The sequence below is a fragment of the Cydia amplana genome, chromosome 14, assembly GCF_948474715.1.
Source record: "Cydia amplana chromosome 14, ilCydAmpl1.1, whole genome shotgun sequence".
NCBI classification, from domain to species: domain Eukaryota; kingdom Metazoa; phylum Arthropoda; class Insecta; order Lepidoptera; family Tortricidae; genus Cydia; species Cydia amplana.
The window spans coordinates 11,642,691-11,654,724 of NC_086082.1; the positions used below are offsets into that span (position 1 = coordinate 11,642,691).

At 35.2% G+C, this 12,034-nt stretch overlaps 1 protein-coding gene across 1 annotated transcript in view; it reads right to left on the reverse strand.

Moving 5' to 3' along the window:
• Nucleotides 1-1,759: 1,759 nt before the first annotated feature.
• The window catches only part of LOC134654138 (fatty acyl-CoA hydrolase precursor, medium chain), a 33,407-nt gene continuing 23,132 nt past the window's right edge, over nt 1,760-12,034 (reverse strand). The window contains exons 4-5 of the mRNA XM_063509587.1: nt 3,949-4,040; nt 1,760-2,404 (exon numbers count right to left, since the gene is read on the reverse strand). Coding sequence (XP_063365657.1) covers nt 1,900-2,404; nt 3,949-4,040 — 597 coding nt within the window. The 3' untranslated portion in view covers nt 1,760-1,899. The remainder of the gene's footprint in view (nt 2,405-3,948; nt 4,041-12,034) is intronic.

Below are 12,034 nucleotides of genomic sequence, written 5' to 3' on the forward strand. Positions count from 1 at the left end.
ACTTATGAGTTTTTGCTCATGGACACGTCGGCATGCGATTAAGTCTTACGTACATTTACGTAAATTTATAGTTGTTTTAAGGCGAGTAACTATACCAAATGCTTGGTATTATTATATTAATCTATAGTTACACGTAATGTTGCTTGGACGTTGATAGACTTATCAATTATCAATCATTCTGGAGACTTATTATTATGACTGATTTTTATAAATTCCGTAATATTATTGTCTATTCATTAATAAAATAATGCATTTATGAAATAAGTTTGCAATTCTAAGGGTAGATAACAAAATTGCGAATGTCAGTAATTTGTGTTAATCGTATAAAATTATGTAATTGCGTCTTATAATTTTTCATAATCTTAGAGGTAACATGTCACAGGAGACAACATATTTTTGTAAAACTTAAATTTTGCCTTTTTAAATATTTCCGTAAACAAATGTATGAAATTTTTGATTTAAGCCGTATTGGTTATAAGACTTATAACTTATTATTCACAATTTGATCAGTTTTTCTCTTCGATCAACACGGAAGGGATGCGGCATTCGCACTATTTCCCCTCTGCCTAGGTACAAGATCAACTGATCTAGCGCGGGTAATAAAACTAGTTTGCGCTCGGATTTTTAACTAGACCAAGTCCAGACGCGCGAGTGAACACAGCAGCAGAAAAAATGCCCAATTGCTCGGTTTTTTGTTGTAAAAAGAGGTCGGGGACATCAAATTTACAAAAAGAAGGTGTTATATTTCACACGTAATATTTTTTTTACATGTCATCCGTTTAATTATATTTAAACACAATTATTATATTTTAGTCTCATGTAATTGCTGGATTTATCGATTTTTCTCGCCCAGTACAAATTGCGGATCGGTCGAGCAACAAATCCGACTTCTCATCTCTTGACGAAAATGTGTTAGTGTGCGTGTTGTGACACTTGTGACTCGTCCGTACACAAAAACATATCGAGGTGTGCAAGATTTGTCTGTGTAGGGTGTGGTATTTTCTATGTATTTGTGTCGTCATTACAGATTGGATTTTGTATGCAAGTGTGTGAGAAGTGCGACTGTGTGCACGTTCCCCCCCGCGAAAAATGGCAGAATGATTTGAATGTCAAGATATCGCTTGGGCCTATCCCTTCCGACCTGTCGGAAGCCCGTCTTGATCGAAGGTTTTTCTCCTGGACAGTTTAACGACAGACCAATTAAAATATAAGTTCCTATTAATGCAAAGTTTAGTTTGGATGAATGAGTTGAAAATACATAGTACCAATAGTGCATAATACATATTTACAAAAAAAAATAGCAACAGTGAATTTATTTTAGTAAAATCTTACACGCACTATGGTGCAATTTTATTATGACTAACTTGTATTTTTTGAACGATGCAGCACTTGTTTTTTTTTCTGCGAAATAATTAAGTATTTTACTGTCAATCACTTAGGGCTGTGCATGTTAAATATCTATTTTAGACCATATTCTACAACTAAGTTCAATAACGCTGCACATACATTGTAAAATTAGTTTAAAATATTTAAAAATGACATTTGAACAACAATGCAATTATTTAAAAAAATGCAATTTTTAAACTATTAAACATAGTTGTAGAATTGTGTATCCAATCGATACGTACCCAAGAATCGAATAAGTAATTTTTTTTTGAGTCATACTGTGTAGTTGTATACATTGCATTTTGCTATTATGTATAATTATATCTTAAGGTTAAGTAGTCGATAAGGTTTATTTATTTAAAAAGTCAATATATGTGTTTTATTACATTTAATTGAAGTTTCATTTATAGTGATAAAAATAATCTGTTCCTGTTAGTCATAAGTATTCCGTGGAATTATGTGATTGGAACAAAAAAATATATTTTTTATCCAAAGATAACCTGCTGACGGGTTTTACAAATGAGAACCCGGCGAAGTATATCCTTGTTTTTTTTGTTGTTGTTGTGTGTGTCTTCCCTTGGTAACATGAGTAAGATCAAGATCAACATCAGAATCGGTATCAAAACCACCATCGCCTTGTGCAAGACTTGAAATTCCCGAATTTTGAGTTCCAAAGTTAGAATTCAGAGGTTGAGTGTTAGAATTAGTTCCTACATTATTAATCGGAGTTGCAAGATTAGAATTCTGAGTTCCAGCATTAGAATTCGTTCCAAAACGAGAATTTAGAGTTCCAGCATTAGAATTTTGTGTTCCAGTATTGAAATTCGGTGTTTCTGCGAACTGACTAGGCCGCTGTGCGAAGGTCTGAGGGTTTTTCCTCTGTTCTTCGAGCGCCTTCCAGTTCAGGTACCAGAAGGGTTGTTGGTCTATGGGAAACTTGCTGATTCTGTCGACCAAGTCGCGGTCCCCATTCGCTTCTACGGGCAATCTCTCTGTGGTGCTGTCGCCTTCACCGAATCTGTAAACAGAATAGTGCAAATTATCTACTTGGGTCATATTATGATGGAAAAACGGGACAATCAAACGAAAAGATTAACGAAATACATTTTCCTTAAAGAGCTCATTTATTCAATATTCGCAAAACATACTTTTCCAGTTAAACAACAATATCTACATATTTGAATAGGGGTCAGATTATCGACCATGTCTAGGTACCTATACCTACCTTTTAGGTCGTACGTATGACGCATTTTCCTTAACAGACTTATTATTTCCACAAAATTTGCAAAAATAAAAAACCTTTCCACTTAAACAACGATGTCTACATGATATAACTTTATTTCTAGGTACTTCATATGTACCTTCTATATATTGTTGATATAACTTTTACTGTACTCCTCTAATTCCTCTATGTCCAATTGTTTATTTATTTTTAGATTTCGTTTTTAATTTTTATACGTTAGTTATTTAATTATGTTTTTTGCTTCTAATAAAGACACAATTTGTGAAGATTGTTTACGTCGAAATAAATTATGTTAAGCATTAACGAGTAGATATCGTACTACTTGTAAAGCATTTACAAGTAGTACGATATCTACTCGTACATGATTAATAGGGCTCATTATCGACTTGAGAGACACTCATACCTAAATATTATACCTACTTTGGTGCCAACTTGATGCGGGCAACAAATAAATTATGCAATTTCCTGACGTTCTGTGCGGTTGACATTTTCTAATATGGAATCTTATATACCCGTATACTTATTTGCTTGAAGTCTCAAAGGGCAAGACTCAGACAGTTCTTTCTTGTGAACTAAGTTGGTCATGCGGTAAGAAAATTAGATATCATTTATTTACAAACAAGATATATACAGAGTATTACTAAAAGAAATTAAAAACTAGCTTAAATCTAAAATAGGCCCTTGAGGCATTGTACAAGGATGCTGGCGACATTTCCTCGCTGTATCGCAATGCTGATACGTTGTGCGAGGTAGCCGCCAGTTCTTCGGTCCCCAGTTACGTCAACCAGACGCTTCGCGATTAAATTAAAGAAAATTAGTAAAAATCTAACTGGAAAATATGTTTAGGTTAAATCTAAAATAGGCCCTTGAGGCATTGTACAAGGATGCTGGCGACATTTCCTCGCTGTATCGCAATGCTGATACGTTGTGCGAGGTAGCCGCCAGTTCTTCGGTCCCCAGTTACGTCAACCAGACGCTTCGCGATTAAATTAAAGAAAATTAGTAAAAATCTAACTGGAAAATGTGTTTAGGTTTCTTTTGATCTAATAATTATAAGTACTCAATATCTAAGTGTATCTAAGTTGGTCTTGTTGTTAGTTGAGAGATGTCGATCAAGGCCTCGAGTTTGGGATGGAGCTAAGATAAATAAATGAAAGTACCTACATATTTACTTAGGGTTCAAAGGGTTCGACCCAGTAGGTAGTAAGTCTTCTTCAGAGATATGGGGTGCCATTTGGCCTCCGGCCCGCAAAGATGCGCATTACTGCACTGGATACCATATCGCGGCTACGACAACGATAAAAGTAAACAAACATTACCGATTCCCTAGTGGATCAACTGTAGTAGTAGTCCTGTTGAGCAGTTCAGGGTAGCCGATTGGCCTCTTGCCAGCGAATGAGCCCCGCTGACACTGCACGAGGGCCACCATCGCGGCTACGATAACCACGTGAAAGGTCAACATTATCTGTAAACAAATGTTTATAATATGACAGATAACATTTAGATACCTATAACCTATCAGTTTACTGAAGTACCTACTTTTCTCCAACATATCGTTTGCAGATTTTTTTTTCCAAAACCATAAGCGCCAGGTATATGCAATTTCGTAAGACTCAATACATTTTCAGACATCTTGTTATTCGTCTCCCTCTCTAAATGTATTAAATTCAGGCTCTGACATAAGGATCTGTTGATGCCGCCGGTTAATAGGTAATTTTTTCGCCCCGTCCTAAGAAAAGGGTATCGGTCCTTACGAGGTTAAACTGGTGGGTTAAAGTGACGAACTCGAAAAGTGATGTCCTCAGAAAGTGGCTTTCTCAGAAAGTGACGTTCTCAGAATGTGACAAACTCGGAAAGTGACAAACTCTGAATGTGACGTCCTCAGAACGTGACCTTACTCGAAAGTGACCCCCTAAGAATGTGACATACTCCGCCTAAGCCCCCAAGCCTTTTGGATAAAGTCCGAAAATTTAAACAACATTAATCTGTATTCGGCATTTACCCGTACACATCTAGGTCTAACTAACACTATAATTATAATACTTACATACTTATATGAATTTTTGATGCGGAATAGAAAAAAACCGAAGAGATTGAGACATTTAAAAGTTATTAATATTCAGCCCAAACTGTGGCTCTGGCCATTTTCTTCTTTTGTGCAAGAGAATTGAATTTAAAACGCTCAATTTATATCAATTTGGTCAAATAACGTTTTGTCTGTGAGAAGTGGTGAGAATAAACACAATTGCTAGACTTTCCTTAATCAGTGGTAGCTTGGCACGAATCCAAAACAATATAAACTTAGATGTTTAATTTGGAGTCACTGTTTTGTTTTTATCGGGGTTTTTTTCTAGGTAGGTAGGTACACTAAAATTCTTTGTATCTTGTTAATAGGTGAACGTAAATCAATGGAGATACCTCCATACGTTCAAGATCATTTAAACATAAAACTATTTGCTGCTAAGTTACAATGTGTTTATGAAATCAAACTGGCTCACAAAGACAAAATCATAACAAAACCAAACGAAATATGTCCAAAATACAGCAACCTCAAAAGATAACGATTGTTTACGTCCACAAACATATTTACAAACTTACTTGATTATTGAACACGTTGATTTCGCACTATATTTTAATGAGTATAAATACAGATTAGATATTAATCTGTTGGACACAACCACTACGAAGATCGGCAATGCGAATACTGGTTTATTCAACCCGTTATAAAAACTTAGGTACCTACGTTTATATTGAGGAAAACGTTAAACGGGTCTTAATCTTGTTAAGTCATTTGAGCTTGGCCACTTGGGACTTGGGCTTTGTTCTATTATATTTGTTGTACACTGGTCGCTGGTTTGTCCGATAAATTTTAAAGCTATGTTAATTTAATTTAAACTAGGTGAGTGGATAGGTATGAGTACTGACTTATATTATTTATTAAAACCATAAACATAATTAATAAACTAAACTTACAATAAAAAGTAACCTAAAATTAAAACTACCTACAAATTTAAAACTAATACCTAAAAAATAAATAAAAATAACGTGGGTGACCTAGCCCAATATGTATTATATTATATTTGTTTTCATATAATTTCGTTCCTCGTGTCAATTCACAGCCGTCAGCCAACCGTCGGTCGTACAGCGACAACGTATGAATGGAATTTCATTCATACAGTGGCCACACAAGTACACACAACACACTTATGCCGACAATTCACGAAAACTAGCAATATACACAGTTTAGTCGGAATCACCTTTTTTCTAAGTCATCATACTGTGTTAAATTTTTTATGACTTATTTAATGACGATACCTATTAGGAATAACCCAATAAGTTTCTAACTTAATTATTGCTCATAAATCTCATAAGGATAATCTAGTAGTATTTTAGATAGGTATATTAGTCCGGTGGTTTGTTTAGGTATTCTACATAAATACTTACAGTTGGTACTAAATCTTTTGTCCCTGGTGTGTCTGTGTCCTTATCGTGACAGCGGTATGATAACAATAGCAGAGCTCCGCAATTTTCTATGCTTGGATTACACATAACCTAACTATAACCTACCTACCTACATATATACTACCTACTAATATAGTAGTATACTCCCTACTTGTGCTACTATTTCACCAGTGCTAAAGCTATTTCATATGGTTTGACAACTTATGCTACTTAGTAGTAAGTAAGTAGTAAGTAAATGGGTTGTTATATGAAAAACAGCCTTTTACTTTAGTCCTTTATCGGAATCAGCGACATACCAATACTGCGGCTAGACCAGAGGCACTAAGTGGCACTAGAAGATAAATTCTATCAAAGTCAAGAGAGAGTATTTAATCCATCACATCCATAATCCACACATTTAATACCTAACTACCTACATAAAAAGACATAACATCTGATTTTGGCTACAACAGCCGTTTGCAGATAAAGAGAGAAAAAAAACCATTAGATCTCTTGCCATCGTCCCGCGGGCTATACCTACCGGCCGGCTCGAGTATCGCAGGCACGTTGACGGTGACAACTTGTGAGAGACTAGAGACTCTCTTGTCACTGACAAGAGACCGGCGGATTATGTCATTGAGCGCGGCGTGACGAGACAATCGCCCCGCGCTTCGCTGGCAAGACAGACCATGACGCTGCAGCTGGTCCACATCACTCCCACAGTGGCATTTATGCGGCGCACAGATTGAAACCCCCAGGCGTAGCCAAGTGCCACGCGGAGGATGTTTCCGTCTAGAATCTATAATAGATGAGTGCCAGTATTGGGTGAGGGATATGCGTTGAGCCAGGGGCCAGCGTCTCTACAACCAACTGCGATCAAACGAGCGCCTTCGTATTTATTGAAATTAAGATATGCTCGCGAGGCATACAGCTCACAGAGTCACTTGTTTAATTCTATTCTATAGCAGATAGATAGTTTTAATTTATAACTTTCCCGTCTAAAGTAAGTTGCTGACCAAGCGAATGAAAACAAATGAAGTACATCGAAAGTTCTGCCAACATCACTGGATTGGATTTACCATCACAGTTTATGTCGCAGTCAGTGGTTTCACTTGCTATGAGTTTATTCCGTTAAAATACTAACATAAAATAATCACAAACAATATATGTATTATGTAGGGCTTATAAATAAAAATTACAAACTAAAATATTATTAAAAACTAAACTTAAAAATAGACTACAGTTATATGTACAACAAGAGATCAAAGTTTGATATTTTTTCGAGTGCTTATTTTGAGTCCCGTGCAAGCGAAAGATTCTATAGTCGCTCGTGAATCTAATTTAGAATCTTGAGCGTAGTAAGGCCAAAAGCGCACGAGATGTAAATAACTTTGATATCGTGTAGTTCACAAAACTTTTCACCTCTGCAGTGAGAACATATTAGACAACCTGAAAAATTTAATCCTTCTTCATCACTTAGGTACATATTCACTCATGTTTTCTTAAGATATACTAACAATTAAGTTTAATTACCGCAATCAAACACAACAACAAAACTTAATAAATTTCAGTAAAATAGGTAATAATATATGGAAACAACGACCATCAGTCGATTGACACTTCAATCGACAACTTGTTTTTGTGAAAAAAAAAAAACATTGTAAGATAAGGTCCGAATTGCGGATACTAACTATTTGTAAACTATAGTAGAGATTCTTAAAAGTATAATTATTTATTTTACTTGATATTCTGTGTATTTTTTGAGTTTATTATTTTAATCGTACTATAAATTATGTAAAATATAGTGTTTCTATCAGTTTTTATCAAATCTTAAACTTTTATTAAGAATTCATACTACGAGTATGAACGTGTGATACGTGTTTTGGAACGATGCGTTCTGACGTTTTCGGGAGTCTATTATAAACCGTTAATATACAGTCGAATGTCGTTTGAACTGTTTTTTGTCTCTTTCTTTTTGCTAACGACGTGAAAGGGACAGAGATAATAGAATCCAAGTATTTTGAACTTGTATTAGACCCCACATGTTAAAATGACATTTGAATATTAAGGTCACTTGAATGTCATTTTGTCTCACTCAGTGAGCAAAATGCGATTTTGCTCACTGTTTTTAAGTAGCAAAGTACCCTTGTTCGAGCCGCTAAGGTGAAAAAAAAAATTGTATTCATAGTGTTTCTACTTGAAATAGGTAGGTGTTACCCGCCTAGTAATAAAGCAGTATTTACCTTATCAAGTGCTAAACGAAATATTAATAGTTTGATAAACGCTTATTGCTTGACTTACTTACTTACTAAATGTTGAATTGCTCTTAGTAGGTAATCTACTTTTTCCAGAGACCGACTTCGAAGTAAATAGCAGCTATAGCCATATAGCATAATATGAAAACTATTTATATACCTACTCTTGTGGGATATGTAGTATATATGAATATAGGTAGCTAGGTACCTGTTTAAATATATATTTATATTACCTACCTTCTCTTATTTTCTCGAGTCCGATCCGGCCCCTGCTGACTATAGACTATAGTAGTACGCTGTGCAGTATACACTGTGAACCATCAATGAAAACAAACTCTAGCCGTCGGCAGCGCTAGGCTAAGTAATTGTTTCAAATTTAAAACTCTTCTGGCAAACTATGGCAGCTTAAGATCGTATTTTATGGATAAAATATTGAAGGGGAATTAAATTACTGACACGTATTGAACGCCTGAACGGTGATGTATGGCTGTATAAGCTGAGACAGAAATCGGTGAATAAAACAGACTCTTTGTTCTAGCAGATACCATATAAAATTATGGTAGATCCTTATCATGGCACCACATTAATTAGAGAGATTTCAGTTTATAAGGTTCTTTTGCGGGTTTCGATACTTTCGATGTTTATCACAGCACCAATGACTTAACTGCATATTAAATTAGTAGCGAGTTTGGAGGATTTTTACACCAAACGACTGCAATGGTAATAAATTGTTCGCTTTAAGCTCAACCTATTATTAATTCGGTAGAAAGTTGATGATGCGGTCGATCTAATTTCAATTTATTTAAAAATCAACTTTTTCACAAAAGAGCTTTGGTAACCATTGACAGGAAGAAGAAAACGTACTGTAAGTCAAGAGAGTTTTATTTGTTTAAAATGTCGTGTCGGTTCACAATTCCAACAGCACCCCCAGTATTTTCCGTTGTGCAGCAATCAGAATTTAGTTTGTTTAAAAACTAAACTAAGAAAAGGTATAAATTAGAAGGTACAGGTAGACTTATCGCTAAACAGCGACTCTACTAGTAGATAATACTTTTTATTAGTTAATTAGGATGAAACTAAAGTTTTTCAGTAAACACGCCAAATACACCAACAAAAATAATATAACATAGCAACTGACATCAATATTGATATAAGGTTCCTACCAGGCATGTAAATAAACTTAAATATTTAAATTTAACTAATAAACTGTACTTAATTACTACGTGAAGTCAAATTAATTTGTATCCGAGTCAATATTTTGACGTGGAAATTGTAATTCTGTGTACACTTACCTACTACGCCGAAACACCGTTTCGTATAATTACAGAGTATGGAATGATGGGTATCAAGACTATCAAGTCATCTTTAATCGTCGGTACATTACGTTAGAATGTGCGTATAATCGTAAATCACCCACGCATGTAACCTTCTAGGAGTTCTACGTTTATTACCTACGTATATGATGGTTTTATTTTTTTCTTGTGAGTCTCCTGACATCATGATAAAGACTGTGTTCGTCTCTCTCAATCGCGTGGTGTTAAAAAGTGACACTTATTTTATCCATCCATAATTCGCCTGCAGATGAACGACCGACGGCGATCAGCGGATATGGATGAGCAAGTTTTATCTTGGACATCTAGAATATTTTCTTTTACAAAAAGTACTCGCCGGCAGTGACCAACGATTTATATTTTCATCTCTCTTAAACACGGGATTTAAATCTAATTTATTAGTAAATGTACATTTTTTACAATCAGGCTTCAAAGCTTTGAAGCCAAAAAAAAAAACTCTATACCGAATGATATAAGTGCAGAAACCTTCAAAAAGTTGTGTGATGATAAGTCGTATGTGCACACTTTCAGGATTTAGAAAGCATCTGACCTATATATGTCCGTCCCACTTATTGACACAGACACTGATGTGATTCATTTTATGTACTTATTCTGAGGTACCCTGTATTTCTTCGCCGTCGTAGATCTACTTATGATATTTCCGTTTATTGAAAAGCGACTGGAAAATACTTACAAATTAATAGTACGAACATAAGTACCAAGAAACTCATTGGTGCGAAAAGGATTCGAATGTATAGGCCCTAAAGTAAAGTGCTATTATCCGAGCGGTATCCAATACCCTAAAGTTTAGGACATAACAGGTACAAGAAATTCTGTTTATTAGGCGAAATTTTTGAGTAAGTATCAATTAGAACGTAATCATATTGTCAGTGGTGCCTAACCATGTTATTTAAGTATTATCAATGTTTAGTACCTATGCTTGATTTTAGCAATTGGTGCATTTTTGTTTTGTAAAAAAGCTAACTAGGTGCGACCATGCAGTGCAAGCTAAGGGACACCTTACAAGTTACGTATAAAACGGATTTGTCACGAAGGCTTTAAGAACTTAGGTAGGTTTGCTGGACCTATTTAATAAATGACATAATAGTGGCCCCATTTACACCATTCCACTAACCCGGGGTTAACCGGTTAAACCTGGAGTTACCATGGTTACCAGTACAATTTGAAACGGTGTTTTTTTTTAATTATTATAAATGGGCTTACTCATGGCCACAGACTAGCCGAGGCGAAGACGTGGCCTACGATGGAGCGAGCCTGCCCAGAAGGTGCCTGTTTACCCTTGATCAACCAGAAGTGTCACAGCTGACAGACAAAAAAAAGTGAACTCCTGTAAAGCATGTCGTGCATTTTGCATATTACCAGCATACATTTCTTCCTCTAGTCAGAAATAAAACCAGCGCTTCATATTTCTATAGTTTTAAATGCCTTCTCTGCTTTCTATAAGGTATGGCATTGTGGTTTTCAGCAGATTAATAATAACATAATAATATGGGTTTCTGTCGTACCTATTCCGAACCGCAAGAGATTGCCGCAGAAGAGCCTTATTTAAGCTGTCGCAATTGCGTCGAAAGATATTTGCTTAAAATATACGATTATCGTTTGCGGTCAACGGTTTGATTCTCTAATGAGATGTTATTATTATTAATTTTATTGCTAGTTTTGTATAATGGCAAATTTAATAAGGGTTCCGTTTTTTGCCATTTGGCTACGGAACCCTAAAAAGAGTTTAAAGATATCGTCTTTCTATCGATAGTAATTATATCGATAATCATTTTCTCTAAAAGCCTTGTTTTAAGACGTTAAGTGCGTCAGTGCTTCCACTTTGACCAGTAAAAACAAACAAAGGCACTAACACCAACATCAACATCCCTCTAATTTTGTTATTATCTATTAATCAAGCTAATCACAACTAAAGAACTACAAGTAGAAGAATCACAAATAAATAATCTCTCTCTCTAAAAGCCTGAGTTTGCAGTGAACAAAACGGCATAATAGAGAATGCGTAACTTATAGTCTCATCTCAATTACACACTGCCTGAGTGTGGGACAACTTGTAGTTTAATAAGTACTTTTATTGATTCCGTTCAAACATGGCTACAAATATAATGACCACCAAAAAAAACTTTGGTACCCTAAATAAAAAATCTCATTCACCAAATAAAATTACTCAACACCAAAAAAATAAGGTCTAAAATTACAAAACTACCACCTGTTTTTATCACAACTACCCTGCAAATTGTATTCAAATACCAAAAATCATGAATGATCACCAAATATAATGAATGATCACCAAATCTTGAAGACCAAATTAATGCAATATTCTCACCTAAATAAACCAATATGATTACTAAAAATGT